We start from the raw sequence: 20,118 nt of genomic DNA, 5'->3' as shown, positions 1-20,118 counted from the left end.
ACATGTGTGATATCACACTGCAAGAGTGTCTGTATTACATGTGTGATATTACACTGCAAGAGTGTCTGTATTACATGTGTGATATCACACTGCAAGAGTGTCTGTATTACATGTGTGATATTACACTGCAAGAGTGTCTGTATTACATGTGTGATATCACACTGCAAGAGTGTCTGTATTACATGTGTGATATCACACTGCAAGAGTGTCTGTATTACATGTGTGATATCACACTGCAAGAGTGTCTGTATTACATGTGTGATATCACACTGCAAGAGTGTCTGTATTACATGTGTGATATCACACTGTAAGAGTGTCTGTATTACATGTGTGATATCACACTGCAAGAGTGTCTGTATTACATGTGTGATATCACACTGCAAGAGTGTCTGTATTACATGTGTGATATCACACTGCAAGAGTGTATTACATGTGTGATATCACACTGCAAGAGTGTCTGTATTACATGTGTGATATCTCACTGAAAGAGTGTCTGTATTACATGTGTGATATCACACTGCAAGAGTGTCTGTATTACATGTGTGATATTACACTGCAAGAGTGTCTGTATTACATGTGTGATATTACACTGCAAGAGTGTCTGTATTACATGTGTGATATCACACTGCAAGAGTGTCTGTATTACATGTGTGATATTACACTGCAAGAGTGTCTGTATTACATGTGTGATGTTACACTGCAAGAGTGTCTGTATTACATGTGTTATTACACTGTAAGAGTGTCTGTATTACTTGTGTGATGTTACACTGCAAGAGTGTCTGTATTACATGTGTTATTACACTGTAAGAGTGTCTGTATTACTTGTGTGATGTTACACTGCAAGGGTGCATGCACACTGAGTAACGCCGGGCGTGTATGAGAGCCGTACACGCCGGCGTTACAGCAGGGCTGCTGAACACTTCCCATTCACTTCAATGGGAGCGCTCGTAAACGTCGCTGTTACGAGCGCTCCCATTGAAGTGAATGGGAAGTGTTCGGCAGTCTGCTGTAATGCCGGCGTGTACGGCTCTCATACACGCCCGGCCTTACTCAGTGTGCATGCACCCCAAGAGTGTCTGAATTACATGTGTGATATCACACTGCAAGAGTGTCTGTATTACATGTGTGATATTACACTGCAAGAGTGTCTGTATTACATGTGTGTTATTACACTGCAAGAGTGTCTGTATTACATGTGTTATTACACTGTAAGAGTGTCTGTATTACATGTGTGATATTACACTGAAAGAGTGTCTGTATTACATGTGTGTTATTACACTGCAAGAGTGTCTGTATTACATGTGTTATTACACTGTAAGAGTGTCTGTATTACATGTATGATATCACACTGCAAGAGTGTCTGTATTACATGTGTGTTATTACACTGTAAGAGTGTCTGTATTACATGTGTGATATTACACTGCAAGAATGTCTGTATTACATGTGTGATATTACACTGCAGGAGTGTCTGTATTACATGTGTGATATCACACTGCAAGAGTGTCTGTATTACATGTGTGATATTACACTGCAGGAGTGTCTGTATTACATGTGTGATATCACACTGCAAGAGTGTCTGTATTACATGTGTGATATCACACTGCAAGAGTGTCTGTATTACATGTGTGATATTACACTGCAAGAGTGTCTGTATTACATGTGTGTTATTACACTGTAAGAGTGTCTGTATTACATGTGTGATATTACACTGCAAGAATGTCTGTATTACATGTGTGATATTACACTGCAGGAGTGTCTGTATTACATGTGTGATATCACACTGCAAGAGTGTCTGTATTACATGTGTGATATTACACTGCAGGAGTGTCTGTATTACATGTGTGATATCACACTGCAAGAGTGTCTGTATTACATGTGTGATATCACACTGTAAGAGTGTCTGTATTACATGTGTGATATTACACTGCAAGAATGTCTGTATTACATGTGTGATATTACACTGCAGGAGTGTCTGTATTACATGTGTGATATCACACTGCAAGAGTGTCTGTATTACATGTGTGATATTACACTGCAAGAGTGTCTGTATTACATGTGTGATATCACACTGCAAGAGTGTCTGTATTACATGTGTGATATTACACTGCAAGAGTGTCTGTATTACATGTGTGATATCACACTGCAAGAGTGTCTGTATTACATGTGTGATATCACACTGCAAGAGTGTCTGTATTACATGTGTGATATCACACTGCAAGAGTGTCTGTATTACATGTGTGATATCACACTGCAAGAGTGTCTGTATTACATGTGTGATATCACACTGTAAGAGTGTCTGTATTACATGTGTGATATCACACTGCAAGAGTGTCTGTATTACATGTGTGATATCACACTGCAAGAGTGTCTGTATTACATGTGTGATATCACACTGCAAGAGTGTATTACATGTGTGATATCACACTGCAAGAGTGTCTGTATTACATGTGTGATATCTCACTGAAAGAGTGTCTGTATTACATGTGTGATATCACACTGCAAGAGTGTCTGTATTACATGTGTGATATTACACTGCAAGAGTGTCTGTATTACATGTGTGATATTACACTGCAAGAGTGTCTGTATTACATGTGTGATATCACACTGCAAGAGTGTCTGTATTACATGTGTGATATTACACTGCAAGAGTGTCTGTATTACATGTGTGATGTTACACTGCAAGAGTGTCTGTATTACATGTGTTATTACACTGTAAGAGTGTCTGTATTACTTGTGTGATGTTACACTGCAAGAGTGTCTGTATTACATGTGTTATTACACTGTAAGAGTGTCTGTATTACTTGTGTGATGTTACACTGCAAGGGTGCATGCACACTGAGTAACGCCGGGCGTGTATGAGAGCCGTACACGCCGGCGTTACAGCAGGGCTGCTGAACACTTCCCATTCACTTCAATGGGAGCGCTCGTAAACGTCGCTGTTACGAGCGCTCCCATTGAAGTGAATGGGAAGTGTTCGGCAGTCTGCTGTAATGCCGGCGTGTACGGCTCTCATACACGCCCGGCCTTACTCAGTGTGCATGCACCCCAAGAGTGTCTGTATTACATGTGTGATATCACACTGCAAGAGTGTCTGTATTACATGTGTGATATCACACTGCAAGAGTGTCTGTATTACATGTGTGATATCACACTGTAAGAGTGTCTGTATTACATGTGTGATATCACACTGCAAGAGTGTCTGTATTACATGTGTGATATCACACTGCAAGAGTGTCTGTATTACATGTGTGATATCACACTGCAAGAGTGTATTACATGTGTGATATCACACTGCAAGAGTGTCTGTATTACATGTGTGATATCTCACTGAAAGAGTGTCTGTATTACATGTGTGATATCACACTGCAAGAGTGTCTGTATTACATGTGTGATATTACACTGCAAGAGTGTCTGTATTACATGTGTGATGTTACACTGCAAGAGTGTCTGTATTACATGTGTTATTACACTGTAAGAGTGTCTGTATTACTTGTGTGATGTTACACTGCAAGAGTGTCTGTATTACATGTGTTATTACACTGTAAGAGTGTCTGTATTACTTGTGTGATGTTACACTGCAAGGGTGCATGCACACTGAGTAACGCCGGGCGTGTATGAGAGCCGTACACGCCGGCGTTACAGCAGGGCTGCTGAACACTTCCCATTCACTTCAATGGGAGCGCTCGTAAACGTCGCTGTTACGAGCGCTCCCATTGAAGTGAATGGGAAGTGTTCGGCAGTCTGCTGTAATGCCGGCGTGTACGGCTCTCATACACGCCCGGCCTTACTCAGTGTGCATGCACCCCAAGAGTGTCTGAATTACATGTGTGATATCACACTGCAAGAGTGTCTGTATTACATGTGTGATATTACACTGCAAGAGTGTCTGTATTACATGTGTGTTATTACACTGCAAGAGTGTCTGTATTACATGTGTTATTACACTGTAAGAGTGTCTGTATTACATGTGTGATATTACACTGAAAGAGTGTCTGTATTACTTGTGTGATGTTACACTACATGAGTGTCTGTATTACATGTGTGATATTACACTGCAAGAGTGTCTGTATTACATGTGTGATATTACACTGCAAGAGTGTCTGTATTACATGTGTGTTATTACACTGCAAGACTGTCTGTATTACATGTGTGTTATTACACTGCAAGAGTGTCTGTATTACATGTGTTATTACACTGTAAGAGTGTCTGTATTACATGTGTGATATTACACTGAAAGAGTGTCTGTATTACTTGTGTGATGTTACACTACATGAGTGTCTGTATTACATGTGTGATATTACACTGCAAGAGTGTCTGTGTTACATGTGTGATATTACACTGCAAGAGTGTCTGTATTACATGTGTGATATTACACTGCAAGAGTGTCTGTATTACATGTGTGATATTACACTGCAAGAGTGTCTGTATTACATGTGTTATTACATGAGAAGGAATGTTTGTACTACATGTGGGCTACTATACAAGGAGGGACGTTTATATTACACGTGAGTTATTACATGAAGAGGAGTATTACATGCGTGCTATTACATGAGGAGGAGTGTCTTTATTACATGTGTATTCTTACATGTAGAGGAGTGTCTATGTTACATATGTGATATTACATGAGGAAGAGTGTCTGTACTGCATGTGGGATACTGTAAGAGGAGGGACTTCTATATTACATGTGAGCTATTACATGGAGAGGAATGTCTGTACTACATATGGGATACTAGCTTCTGCCCGTGACTTCGTCTGCCTGTGACTTCGTCTGCCGATGATCCTCGTCAGCTCCGCTTGAGGAGAACTCTGGGACTTCTGGCTCCTTCATCGCTCTCGTTGTTTGTGACAAATTAGATTTTCTTTTTCCCGCCATGTTTAATATCAGCAAACTGCCAATGTGGAGTAAAGGGGTTTGCCCATCCAGTGTGTCAGCACTGCCTGGAGCAGATCAGATAATATGCAGCTGCTTGTACACAATGGACTGAGGGTTAGCTGAGTGTTACATAGAGAGATAACAGATCTGGGACCTGAGATAAGCGGCTGCAGGAGCAGTGTAATATAGTATGTGACCATCAATCCAGAACAGTAGTGAAGCCATGTCATGTACCGGGATACAAAGTAGCCGATGTGTTACTCCAGGTTACAGAGTATCTATGGGACATGTAATATAGTATGTGACCATAAACCCAGAACAGTAGTGAAGCCATGTCATTTACCGGAATACAAAGTAGCCGATGTTTTACTCCAGGTTACAGAGTATCTATGGGACATGTAATATAGTATGTGACCATAAATCCAGAACAGTAGTGAAGCCATGTCATTTACCAGGATACAAAGTAGCCGATGTGTTACTCCAGGTTACAGAGTATCTATGGGACATGTAATATAGTATGTGACCATCAATCCAGAACTGTAGTGAAGCCATGTCATGTACTGGGATACAAAGTAGCCGGTGTGTTACTCCAGGTTACAGAGTATCTATGGGGCAAATCTCATCCAAATCCGCTCAGTGGTTTATGTGATTGAGGAGCAAACACCCAAAGTGTCACATGTATAATATTAGGACAATGAGAGCTATGAAGGAGCCAGAAGTCACAGAGTTCTCCTCAAGCAGAGCTGAGGGGATCATCAGCGCCAACAACACGCTCATTATATGGCGTCCCAGCGAGCTGCTGAGATGTCGGAACAATCACAGACACAGTGTGAGAAACAAGTTCAGCAGCAGGACAGCTTGAGAGCTGCCGAAACCCCGGAGCAGGCAAACCATCGACGGCAGCAGTTTTCTGAATATAGGCAGATCAACGACGCCAACAACATGCAGACGAAATTTCAGGCAGAGGCTAGTGTCATATAATACAAAGATTATATAATAAATGTGATATTACATGGAGAGAGGTTTTTATTCTATGAAGATAGTAAATAGTGTGATATAACATATTAGGGAGTAGTGTATTTGTAATATATTTCCCCCTTGTGTAATTTCGTCATTAAAAGTTTTATTGAAATTTTTCATTAACACATATGTGGGGATACACCAACAGAGGGGGATGGGGGGAGCAGGAGAGGGGCAGAACCTGGAGCAAGAAGTGAGGGTGGGATATTGGCATAAGGGCAACAATGGCAGCGGGAGGGGGAAGTAAGGGAGGCAACATAATACCCTGACGCAGCAGTGTCAAATAACAGATGAGCTCAACCAATAAGAAAAAACATCAGTAAAAGAGAAGAATCCAAGCGGAAAAGCAAAGTCAGGGGGACACAGAAGGGAAATGGGCGGAGTAGTAGAAGTGGCTCCAAGGGCGCCATGTCTGCGGATGCCCTCTATCGTCCTGCTGAAGCTCAGCCACCAGGCTTTCCATTGAGTGGAAGCTAAGGAGCTCCTTTAGCCAAGATAGAAGCGTAGGGGGTGTCGGAGACTTCCACAGTCTGGGAATGACCCACCTCGCTGCCACTACTATGAATCCTGTGAGTCTATGGGGGGGGGGTTCCTGAATTCACGAGAGAAGATGGAGAGGAGTAGCGGGACGGGATCGTCTGACAAGTCAACCCCATAACTTGTAGGATAAGTCGACAAACTCCAGACCAAAAGGAGCGTAGAAGAGGGAATCCCCACCAAATGAGGACCATCGTGCCTCGTTCAGCACCTATCCCAAGTGGAGGGAATAATTTCATGGAGGACAGCCGGAACTCTGCACCACCTAGAAGGTACTTTATAATTAGTCTCCCGTGCTTTGCATGAGATGGAGAACTTGTGGCACGCATGGAAGGCAGAGGACCATGCACCCGGTGGGAATGAGACCCCCAGTTCCCTCTCCCAGCTATCCTGTGAATGGAGGCAAGGCACCATCAGGATCCTCCATCAACATACCATACAGGTGGGAAACAGTGTGAGTGAGGGGCAAAGATGTTCAAAGGGAAGCAGCGCCCTATGGAGATCACCAGAAAGTTTCAAAGAGGAGTAGAAATGGGTGAGTTGCGTATATTGCCAGTGGAGGGCAACTAAGTCAGGGCGTGAAGTCTGGGCTAATAAGTCAGCACAGGGAAGAAGAGGGGGGAAGGCTGGGTTGCTCGAGATCGGAGTCAAAGGACCGTCGTTTGTGAAGAGCTTCCGCGTTACCTCATATAGGCGGCACACCCCCAGCACCTGTCGAGCAACAAAGGGGAGCAGGAGAGTCTTACTGTCAGTCCAGTGCCTCTTATGAAGCCAAGGTAGAGCAGTGAGAGGTAAAGGACACAGCGACTCCTCAAGAGCAACCCAGAGTTTGGAGCGACCAAAGTGGTGTCAGTCAAGAATGTGCGTGGCAACCAAAATAATATTTAGCACAATCCGGGACAACTAACCCGCCTCTCCGTTCGGACCTGAACAGGGTGGACCTGGTGATCCGTGGTGGCCCAGAAGCCCAGATGAACTTGCTGAAAGCCTGCCCCACCACTGAGAAAAACCAGGACGGTAGAATCGCAGGGACAGCGGCCCAGCCATGAAAGGCCCTTGGTGTGTCATCGCGCTAGGTCATCCTGCAAGGTGCGGAGGATCAGGAGAACATTTAACGAGTCACATTATATCCATCACATTAGGCGCACCCTCAAGTATTTAATGGACCTAGAGGACCACGAGAACGGAAAGAAGGAGCGCAGGGCACCAAGGACCGTCTCTGGCAGGGAAACATTAAAGGGATCCTATCAGTCACACACAATTTTTTGTAGGTACCACGTCGGAATAGCATTAAGAAAGGCTATTTGTCTTCTACTTCGTCGTCTTCCCCGCACCGCCGTTCGCCTACAATCCCGGTTCTTGTCCGTATGTAAATTAGTTCTTTCGCAGCACTTGAGGTGGGCCCCAGCACTCAAACAGCACTGGAGGCGGCCCCAATGCTGCGAGAGAACTCTCTACATCGCCACCTCTTCTTCTTCAGCAGCGTCATCTTCAGCCTCTTCTTCCGGTGGTGGCTTGTAACTTCTAAGGCCTTGGGCAGAGTAGACTGCACATGCTCACAGGTCACAAGAAAATGGCCGCTTGCACAATATTGTAAGAAGAGGAGGAGGCTGAAGATGATGCTGCTGCAGAAGGAGGCGGCGGCGCCGGAGAGAGTTCTCTCACAGCATTGGGGCCACCCCCAGTGCTGTCTGAACGCTGGGGCCCACCTCCAGTGCTGCAAAAGAACTCATTTACATACCGACAAGAACCAGGATTGTAGGCGAACGGCGGCGCGGAGAAGACGACGAAAGGTTGAGATGAGATAGCCTTTCTTAAGGCTATTCCGATGTGGTACCTGCAAAAAATTGTGTCTGACTAATCCCTTTAAGGGCAGTACTTTTAGTTACTGTAAAAGCTATAGATACTGATTTCCTGCAGGATGGAGCGAAGGAAGGTGAGCGGATGAGTAACAAAAAGGAGGACATCGTCCGCGAACGCTGATACGAGTGCATACAGCAGCAGGGAGAGAGGGCATCCCTGCCGAGGGCCATTACAGATAGTGAAGGGGGAAGAAAGCGAGTCGCTCACCGGAACACAAGTAATACAGGCGTACCATCAGGTACAATATCACACATGTAATACAGGCGTACCATCAGGTACAATATCACACATGTAATACAGGCGTACCATCAGGTACAATATCACACATGTAATACAGGCGTACCATCAGGTACAATATCACACATGTAATACAGGCGTACCATCAGGTACAATATCACACATGTAATACAGGCGTACCATCAGGTACAATATCACACATGTAATACAGGCGTACCATCAGGTACAATATCACACATGTAATACAGGCGTACCATCAGGCACAATATCACACATGTAATACAGGCGTACCATCAGGTACAATATCACACATGTAATACAGGCGTACCATCAGGTACAATATCACACATGTAATACAGGCGTACCATCAGGCACAATATCACACATGTAATACAGGCGTACCATCAGGTACAATATCACACATGTAATACAGGCGTACCATCAGGTACAATATCACACATGTAATACAGGCGTACCATCAGGTACAATATCACACATGTAATACAGGCGTACCATCAGGTACAATATCACACATGTAATACAGGCGTACCATCAGGTACAATATCACACATGTAATACAGGCGTACCATCAGGTACAATATCACACATGTAATACAGGCGTACCATCAGGTACAATATCACACATGTAATACAGGCGTACCATCAGGCACAATATCACACATGTAATACAGGCGTACCATCAGGTACAATATCACACATGTAATACAGGCGTACCATCAGGTACAATATCACACATGTAATACAGGCGTACCATCAGGCACAATATCACACATGTAATACAGGCGTACCATCAGGCACAATATCACACATGTAATACAGGCGTACCATCAGGCACAATATCACACATGTAATACAGGCGTACCATCAGGCACAATATCACACATGTAATACAGGCGTACCATCAGGTACAATATCACACATGTAATACAGACATTCCTCCCCATGTGCAATTACACATATAACACCAATGCTCCTCCCAGTGTAATAACATACGTGTAATACAGACTTTCCTCCCCATGTGTTATAAGACGCTCCTGTCTGTAATATTACACATGCGATACAGACACTTTTAACCATTTAATTTCACACCTCCTCAAAGCATTTAATATAGACCCTACCCTCCATGTCTAATATCACAAAAGTAATACAAACCCACCCCTGTGTAACACAGACAGTACATGTGTGAGGTTACACACATTAGCTGTGTAATATTACATAATATAATAATCATCTGTGATAGTGAGTGAGCAGATATGTCAGGGATTCCACCTGCGCGGCCCCCCACCCCATGCTGTACAGGTAGTTGTCTTCAGATGATGGCAATGAGCTCATACATAGATCGCGCCTCTACTTGATGGTCCAGTGAATTATTTACAGCAGAAGATGGAGAAAAGCGCCGGGTGAGACGCCCACCAGAGACACAGGAAGCCGATCCTGGGCCCGCGCCAGCTCCAGATGGTGACAACCACACAGAGGAACACTGCGGCCTTAACTCTGTCACTACCACATCACATAGCATGACTCCCTACCCTTCCAGATAGCAAAAACTACCAGACTGGCACCGCGACAGACACGACCACACTGGCACGGGTACACCGACAACTACCACACTGGCACGGGTACCGACAACTACCAGACTGATACCAGTACACCAACAACGACCAGAGTGACAACAGTACACCGACAACTACCAGACTGGCACCGGTACCAACAACTACCAGACTGGCACCGGTAGAGTAAACTACCAGACTGACACCAGTACCAACAACTACCAGAATGACACCAGTACCAACAACTACCAGACTGGCACGGGTAGCGACAACTACCAGACTGATACCAGTACACCGACAACGACCAGACTGACACCAGTACACCGACAACTACCACACTGGCACCGGTACCAACAACTACCAGACTGATACCAGTACCAACAACAACCAGACTGGCACCGATAGAGTAAACTACCAGACTGACACCAGTACCAACAACTACCAGACTGATACCAGTACCAACAACTACCAGACTGACACCAGTACCAACAACTACCAGACTGACGCGGGTACCGACAACTACCAGACTGACACCAGTACACCGACAACTACCACACTGGCACCGGTACCAACAACTACCAGACTGATACCAGTACCAACAACAACCAGACTGATACCAGTACCAACAACTACCAGACTGGCACCGATAGAGTAAACTACCAGACTGACACCAGTACCAACAACTACCAGACTGATACCAGTACCAACAACTACCAGACTGACACCAGTACCAACAACTACCAGACTGACGCGGGTACCGACAACTACCAGACTGGCACCGATATCAACAACTACCAGACTGGCACCGATAGAGTAAACTACCAGACTGACACCAGTACCAACAACTACCAGACTAACATCAGTACCAACAACTACCAGACTGGCACCAGTACACCAACAACTACCAGACTGACGCGGGTACCGACAACTACCAAACTGACACCAGTACCAACAACTACCAGACTGAAACCAGTACCAACAACTACCAGACTGGCACCAGTACCAACAACTACCAGACTGACACTAGTACCAACAACTACCAGACTGAAACCAGTACCAACAACTACCAGACTGGCACCAGTACCAACAATTACCAGACTGACACCAGTACCAACAACTACCAAACTGACACCAGTACCAACAACTACCAGACTGAAACCAGTACACCAACAACTACCAGATTGACGCAGGTACCGACAAATACCAGACTGGCACCAGTACCAACCACTACCAGACTGGCACCGATAGAGTAAACTACCAGACTGACACCAGTACCAACAACTACCAGACTGACGCAGATACCGACAACTACCAGACTGACACCAGTACCAACAACTACCAGACTGACACCAGTACCAATAACTACCAGACTGACACCAGTACACCAACAACTACCACACTGGCACCGGTACCAACAACTACCAGACTGACACCAGTACCAACAACTACCAGACTGACACCAGTACACCAACAACTACCACACTGGCACCGGTACCAACAACTACCAGACTGACACCAGTACCAACAACTACCAGACTGACACCAGTACCAACAACTACCAGACTGGCACCGATAGAGTAAACTACCAGACTGACACCAGTACCAACAACTACCAGACTGACACCAGTACCAACAACTACCAGACTGACACCAGTACCAACAACTACCAGACTGGCACCGATAGAGTAAACTACCAGACTGACACCAGTACCAACAACTACCAGACTGACACCAGTACCAACAACTACCACACTGGCACCGATAGAGTAAACTACCAGACTGACACCAGTACCAACAACTACCAGACTGACACCAGTACCAACAACTACCAGACTGACACCAGTACCAACAACTACCAGACTGACACCAGTACCAACAACTACCAAACTGACACCAGTACCAACAACTACCAAACTGACACCAGTACCAACAACTACCAGACTGACACCAGTACCAACAACTACCAGACTGACGCGGATACCGACAACTACCAGACTGACATCAGTACCAACAACTACCAGACTGGCACCGATAGAGTAAACTACCAGACTGACACCAGTACCAACAATTACCAGACTGACACCAGTACCAACAACTACCAAACTGACACCAGTACCAACAATTACCAGACTGACACCAGTACCAACAACTACCAAACTGACACCGGCACCGACAACTACCAGACTGATACCAGTACACTGACAACTACTAGACTGGCTTGGGTACCGACAACTACCACACTGGCACCGGTACACCGACAATGACCAGACTGACACCAGTACACCAACCATTACCAGACTGACACCAGTACCAACAACTACCAGACTGGCACGGGTACTGACAACTACCAGATTGGCTAAGATACATTCAACTAGCAGACTGGCACCAGCAACAACGACCAAACTGGCACCAGAACTGTCAACTACCATCGAGACAAAATAAGGGTAAATGGTAAAAAAAAGTTTAATAAAGCCCCTCCGGACTACGGCCACACCTGGGCTCTAATCTACGTAGTGTCATAACTGAGTACTCAAAGCCAGGACCCACAATACAGACCCCAGACCAGAAATATCATCCCCATAGTGGTGTCTATACAGTAATATCTTTGTCCATACAGTGTGAGCGCCCCCAGTCTGTGGTGTATCTTCTATATGTGACGTGTATATAGCGCCCCCTGTCTGTGGTGTATTTTCTATATGTGACGTGTATATAGCGCCCCCTGTCTGCGGTGTATCTTCTATACGTGACGTGTATATAGCGCCCCCTGTCTGTGGTGTATCTTCTATACGTGACGTGTATATAGCGCCCCCTGTCTGTGGTGTATCTTCTAGATGTGACGTGTATATAGCGCCCCCTGTCTGCGGTGTATCTTCTATACGTGACGTGTATATAGCGCCCCCTGTCTGTGGTGTATCTTCTATACGTGACGTGTATATAGCGCCCCCTGTCTGTGGTGTATCTTCTATACGTGACGTGTATATAGCGCCCCCTGTCTGTGGTGTATCTTCTATACGTGTCGTGTATATAGCGCCCCCTGTCTGTGGTGTATCTTCTATATGTGACGTGTATATAGCGCCCCCTGTCTGTGGTGTATCTTCTATATGTGACGTGTATATAGCGCCCCCTGTCTGTGGTGTATCTTCTATACGTGACGTGTATATAGCGCCCCCTGTCTGTGGTGTATCTTCTATACGTGACGTGTATATAGCGCCCCCTGTCTGTGGTGTATCTTCTATACGTGACGTGTATATAGCGCCCCCTGTCTGTGGTGTATCTTCTATACGTGACGTGTATATAGCGCCCCCTGTCTGTGGTGTATCTTCTATACGTGACGTGTATATAGCGCCCCCTGTCTGTGGTGTATCTTCTATACGTGACGTGTATATAGCGCCCCCTGTCTGTGGTGTATCTTCTATACGTGACGTGTATATAGCGCCCCCTGTCTGTGGTGTATCTTCTATACGTGACGTGTATATAGCGCCCCCTGTCTGTGGTGTATCTTCTATATGTGACGTGTATATAGCGCCCCCTGTCTGTGGTGTATCTTCTATACGTGACGTGTATATAGCGCCCCCTGTCTGTGGTGTATCTTCTATACGTGACGTGTATATAGCGCCCCCTGTCTGTGGTGTATCTTCTATACGTGACGTGTATATAGCGCCCCCTGTCTGTGGTGTATCTTCTATACGTGACGTGTATATAGCGCCCCCTGTCTGTGGTGTATCTTCTATACGTGACGTGTATATAGCGCCCCCTGTCTGTGGTGTATCTTCTATACGTGACGTGTATATAGCGCCCCCTGTCTGTGGTGTATCTTCTATACGTGACGTGTATATAGCGCCCCCTGTCTGTGGTGTATCTTCTATATGTGACGTGTATATAGCGCCCCCTGTCTGTGGTGTATCTTCTATACGTGACGTGTATATAGCGCCCCCTGTCTGTGGTGTATCTTCTATACGTGACGTGTATATAGCGCCCCCTGTCTGTGGTGTATCTTCTATACGTGACGTGTATATAGCGCCCCCTGTCTGTGGTGTATCTTCTATACGTGACGTGTATATAGCGCCCCCTGTCTGTGGTGTATCTTCTATATATGTCGTGTATATAGCGCCCCCTGTCTGTGATGTATCTTCTATATGTGACGTGTATATAGCGCCCCCTGTCTGTGGTGTATCTTCTATATGTGACGTGTATATAGCGCCCCCTGTCTGTGGTGTATCTTCTATATGTGACGTGTATATAGCGCCCCCTGTCTGTGGTGTATCTTCTATACGTGACGTGTATATAGCGCCCCCTGTCTGTGGTGTATCTTCTATACGTGACGTGTATATAGCGCCCCCTGTCTGTGGTGTATCTTCTATATGTGACGTGTATATAGCGCCCCCTGTCTGTGGTGTATCTTCTATACGTGACGTGTATATAGCGCCCCCTGTCTGTGGTGTATCTTCTATACGTGACGTGTATATAGCGCCCCCTGTCTGTGGTGTATCTTCTATACGTGACGTGTATATAGCGCCCCCTGTCTGTGGTGTATCTTCTATACGTGACGTGTATATAGCGCCCCCTGTCTGTGGTGTATCTTCTATATATGTCGTGTATATAGCGCCCCCTGTCTGTGATGTATCTTCTATATGTGACGTGTATATAGCGCCCCCTGTCTGTGGTGTATCTTCTATATGTGTCGTGTATATAGCGCCCCCTGTCTGTGGTGTATCTTCTATATGTGTCGTGTATATAGCGCCCCCTGTCTGTGGTGTATCTTCTATACGTGACGTGTATATAGCGCCCCCTGTCTGTGGTGTATCTTCTATATGTGTCGTGTATATAGCGCCCCCTGTCTGTGGTGTATCTTCTATATGTGTCGTGTATATAGCGCCCCCTGTCTGTGGTGTATCTTCTATACGTGACGTGTATATAGCGCCCCCTGTCTGTGGTGTATCTTCTATACGTGACGTGTATATAGCGCCCCCTGTCTGTGGTGTATCTTCTATACGTGACTTGTATATAGCGCCCCCTGTCTGTGGTGTATCTTCTATATGTGTCGTGTATATAGCGCCCCCTGTCTGTGGTGTATCTTCTATACGTGACGTGTATATAGCGCCCCCTGTCTGTGGTGTATCTTCTATATGTGTCGTGTATATAGCGCCCCCTGTCTGTGGTGTATCTTCCTCTACCTCACTGACATGGCGCTCGGTTTCTCCCTCAGTATTTTCCCGCCCTTTCTCCTCACACACAGATGCTGGCACTTCCGCCTCCACTAATATGGCGCCCGCTTAGTTCCGCTTCTCTCTCGTTAGTTTCATTCGCCTCTCTATATATGGCGTCCTATCGCCGTTGTGTGCCGGTCTCATCATCTTCCCCGGATACTGGAGACGCACTATTACGTTCCGGATCATTTGTTGATGCTCGGATTTATTGGTTGCACCCGGTAAGAAGCCTTGTATTTCCGGGAAGAGCATCCGGACACGGCCATGGATGTAGTAGGTGAGAGACTTACTCTGTGTATCAGTATATATGGTATATACCGAGCACATACAGTATACATGTAATGGACATACTGGAGTCAGGACCATATTATCACCTGTATATTACACGTCCTCCTCACATATAGCACAGTAAGGAGTCACATCACATATGTAATATATATATATATATATATATAATGGACATACTGGAGTCAGGGCCATATTATCACACCTATCAGTATATTACACGTCCTCCTCACATATAGCACAGTAAGGAGTCACATCACATATGTAATATATATATATATATATATATAATGGACATACTGGAGTCAGGGCCATATTATCACACCTATCAGTATATTACACGTCCTCCTCACATATAGCACAGTAAGGAGTCACATCACATATGTAATATATATATATATATATATATATATATATATATATATATTGGACATACTGGAGTCAGGGCCATATTATCACACCTGTATATTAGATGTCCTCCTCACATATAGCACAGTAAGGAGTCACATCACATATATAATATATATATATAATGGACATACTGGAGTCAGGGCCATATTATCACACCTATCAGTATATTACACGTCCTCCTCACATATAGCACAGTAAGGAGTCACATCACATATATAATATATATATATATAATGGACATACTGGAGTCAGGGCCATATTATCACACCTGTATATTAGATGTCCTCCTCACATATTGCACAGTAAGGAGTCACATCACATATATAATATATATATATAATGGACATACTGGAGTCAGGGCCATATTATCACACCTATCAGTATATTACACGTCCTCCTCACATATAGCACAGTAAGGAGTCACATCACATATATAATATATATATATATAATGGACATACTGGAGTCAGGGCCATATTATCACACCTGTATATTAGATGTCCTCCTCACATATAGCACAGTAAGGAGTCACATCACATATATAATATATAAATATAATGGACATACTGGAGTCAGGGCCATATTATCACACCTATCAGTATATTACACGTCCTCCTCACATATAGCACAGTAAGGAGTCACATCACATATATAATATATATATATATAATGGACATACTGGAGTCAGGGCCATATTATCACACCTATCAGTATATTACACGTCCTCTTCACATATAGCACAGTAAGGAGTCACATCACATATATAATATATATATATAATGGACATACTGGAGTCAGGGCCATATTATCACACCTATCAGTATATTACACGTCCTCTTCACATATAGCACAGTAAGGAGTCACGTACCATCCATAGGTCCAACCTCCAAGGCTGATCATATAACATACGCCATCTTCCATATAGAAGCACCGTCACCTCCACCTGCAGCCCCTACACATGTTTGGCCTGTCTTATACTATAGTGAGGAGTAACCTACAGGGGAGGGGTCCTGATCATGGCTATACAGACACAGCGCCCCCTATACTGACCTCTATACGTCATATATGTGTGATATTTGGCCTCTCAGGTGATGACGATGATGTTGCATCTCACGGGCTTCACAAGAAAAAACACAAGAAGCACAAAAAACATAAGAAGAAGCATCACCAGGAGGGCGGCGCCACCGCGCACACACCGAATCGTATTGCTGATACAAAGACTGTACAGAAACCACAGCTCCGCCTCAAGATCAAGCTGGGGGGACAGGTGCTCGGTACAAAGAGGTAATTCCCCCCCCTCCCCCGTCCTCGCACAGGACTCCCTGTGTGTGCAGACCTCTCACAAGGATCTTCTCTTGCCACAGTGTCCCCACTTTTACCGTCATCCCTGAACAGTCCCGTTCTCAGTCCCCTCTGATGGTGGTGGATGAAGATGACGAGCACCTGGAAGGCGTCCCCATAGAGCAGTACCGAGCATGGCTGGGTGAGGACCACTGTAGAGTTGCTGAGGATGCTTATGGGCGGTGGCCGGAGTATGGCAGATGATCCTGTGTATCAAGGACATGAAGGTGGTTGAGGGTCTGTAGAGAAGGCGAAGTGTTGAGGGAGGATGATGGTGAGACCCTAGTAGTGGTGGTGCCTATCAGATGGACTTTGGTGCTCTCCACCAGTAGTCTGTCCCTTAATTATAACATAGTTAGGACAAAGGGAAAATGGAAATGTTATACTCAGCCCTCCTGCAGTAGCCCTTCAATGCTTCTTTGAAGTCCGATATCCACCATGTATCTGCGAACTTGCCCGGATGAAAAACTCCCTCGGTACGGAGTTAAATGGCAAAGGTAAATATGGAGGAATCATCCAGCAACGAAACCAGGATATGAAATCAATTCCTTTCTTTATTTCATGTTCGTAGAAAATAAAAAGTCTGACGCAAGCTTTCTATTCCTTGTAGACTGCATGTTTTATTTTATTTTTTGATATATTTTCTACGAACATGAAATAAAGAAAGGAATTGATTTCATATCCTGGTTTCGTTGCTGGATGATTCCTCCATATTTACGTCTGTCCCTTAAGGTGGTGATGGTATGTTTCATCCTCTGGTGGTTTGGAACAAGATATCTGTTCATGGTTTAGGACAATGAAGGTTTAATGGTGGAAAGTCTTTACTGGTTTGGTTGGCATTGAATATGGCAAAGGGTCAGTTCGATCATCTGGTGGTTGATGATGCTTGTGGGCAGCCGTAGTGATGTCGGCATTATCCTGGTGGCCATGAGTGTTATATATTATAGTCATGGTAGGAGTCCTCTAGAGGTTGATGGCCTTGGTGGATGAGGGTCAGTATAATCCCCTGGTGGTGGTTGTGCTGGCATCCCTTGGTGATTGACCGTGTTGGTGGTCAAGGTAGCTGATGATGGTAATGGTGAGGTATTTGATAAGACTGGTCTTGAACATGAAGGTGGCTGAGGGTCCGTGTAATTCTATAGAAGTCGGGGATGGTCGTCTTCTGGTGGTTGATCATATTGGCCATGAAGCTGTTTGAGATTTGGTTGAGTTTTCTAGAAGCTGAGGGTTATGGTGATGTAGAATGATTATGGGATTGGATATGATGATGGTACAGGATGATGTTGGTCATGACCATATAATCATCTGCAGGTTGGGAGTGATGATTGTTGGTTGAGGAGGATGATGATGGTTGTGGAAGCTTTTCCATATTGGCGGCAATGATGGTGGACGTGGCTGAGGCTCAGTATAATTCTCTGGAGATTGAGAATGATGGTTGGTGGATAAAGATGATGATCGTTGTGCTGAGTGATAATCTTGGTCAACGTGGTGGTCATAATGGTGGCTGATCTGGAGGTTGGGCGTGATAGTCGGTGTAGTAGTGGAGGTCTTTGCCATGATCATGAGGCTGACTGAGGGTCCGGAGGATATATAGTGCTACAGTAGATTATGGTCCGTGGTTGGAGATTGGTGGTGATGATGACTGATGGGACACCCTCCATGATATCTCCGGCAGTTGTATAGAGATGATTGCACGTGGATCCTCTTGGTGATGACTTTCCATGTGTCTCCAGATGAGGACAGTAACATGGACCCGCTGCCCTCTCCCGCTGGGGCTCCGGTGTCTGAGCAGGATGAGGAGATGCGCTGGTTGGACGCTCTAGAGAGGGGAGATCTGGATGTCAATGGCGATCTGAAGAGAGAGACTGATGAAAGCTTGCTGACGGCTCGCCAGGTGAGTGCTGGCCGGGGGGACACCGACCTTATTTGTGGTGATAGTGTAATGTGTGACTTTATGGTGTCTTGTCCACAGAGAGCCCTTTTGCAGAAGCAGCAGACCCCCGCCGCCCCTCTGTACCCCCCAGCTGTGTACACACGTCCTCCGCAGGAGATGTCTCAAGAGATGTTGGTGAAGAGGGAGGAGAAAGCTCGAAAAAGGAGACTGCAGGCGGCCAAGAAGGCTGAGGAAAGCAAGAAGCAGACCATCGAGAGACTGACCAAGACCTTGAAATCTCGGGGTACCAAACCTGCACTGGGGAGGAGGGGAGGACGCCAGCCACCCTGCCCCACCGTCCACTACCAGAACAGTGCACATAGTATTACTGTGTCCTATCCTCCGGGAGTTCCCTACCCCGTCCCTACAGAACCACAGGCCGCATTGCCTGCCCCACAGCTCTGCGGCGCCCCCGGATGTGCTAACCCGAAAAAATACTCCTGTTCTAAGACTCAAGTCCCTGTGTGCAGTCTAGAGTGTTACCGGAGGAATCTGGAGGTCCTCCGTCACCAGAGCCCTGAGAGGAACCAAGGACTAAACATGGAGGGTTGTTGATGGTGGTTGTTATACTTTATAAAAAAAAAAAAAAAAATGATGTAAATTTCCAAAATGTATAAATAAAGAGAATTTTACAACATTACAACAACATAGACATAGGGGGCAGTATTATACATAGAGGGTATGTACGTACACGGTGTATTATTAGGTGTACAGGTAGGTGTAGTCCTCAGTGATGTGTATGTACACGCTGTATTATTAGGTGTACAGGTAGGTGTAGTCCTCAGTGATGTGTATGTACACGGTGTATTATTAGGTGTACAGGTAGGTGTAGTCCTCAGT

At 45.3% G+C, this 20,118-nt stretch overlaps 1 protein-coding gene across 1 annotated transcript; it reads left to right on the top strand.

Annotated features, from left to right (window-relative positions):
• Nucleotides 1-15,411: 15,411 nt before the first annotated feature.
• Nucleotides 15,412-19,892, top strand: INO80B (INO80 complex subunit B). The gene is made up of 5 exons (XM_075261284.1): nucleotides 15,412-15,585; nucleotides 17,093-17,288; nucleotides 17,369-17,487; nucleotides 19,079-19,239; nucleotides 19,318-19,892. The coding sequence occupies exons 1-5, from the start codon at nucleotides 15,573-15,575 to the stop codon at nucleotides 19,831-19,833; spliced, it is 1,005 nt and encodes a 334-aa protein (XP_075117385.1). The 5' UTR covers nucleotides 15,412-15,572; the 3' UTR covers nucleotides 19,834-19,892.
• Nucleotides 19,893-20,118: the final 226 nt, after the last annotated feature.

This window comes from Leptodactylus fuscus, unplaced genomic scaffold (assembly GCF_031893055.1).
Source record: "Leptodactylus fuscus isolate aLepFus1 unplaced genomic scaffold, aLepFus1.hap2 HAP2_SCAFFOLD_102, whole genome shotgun sequence".
NCBI lineage: Eukaryota > Metazoa > Chordata > Amphibia > Anura > Leptodactylidae > Leptodactylus > Leptodactylus fuscus.
The sequence above is the reverse complement of the archived record's forward strand: the minus strand, read 5'-3'. Positions and strand labels throughout refer to the sequence as shown.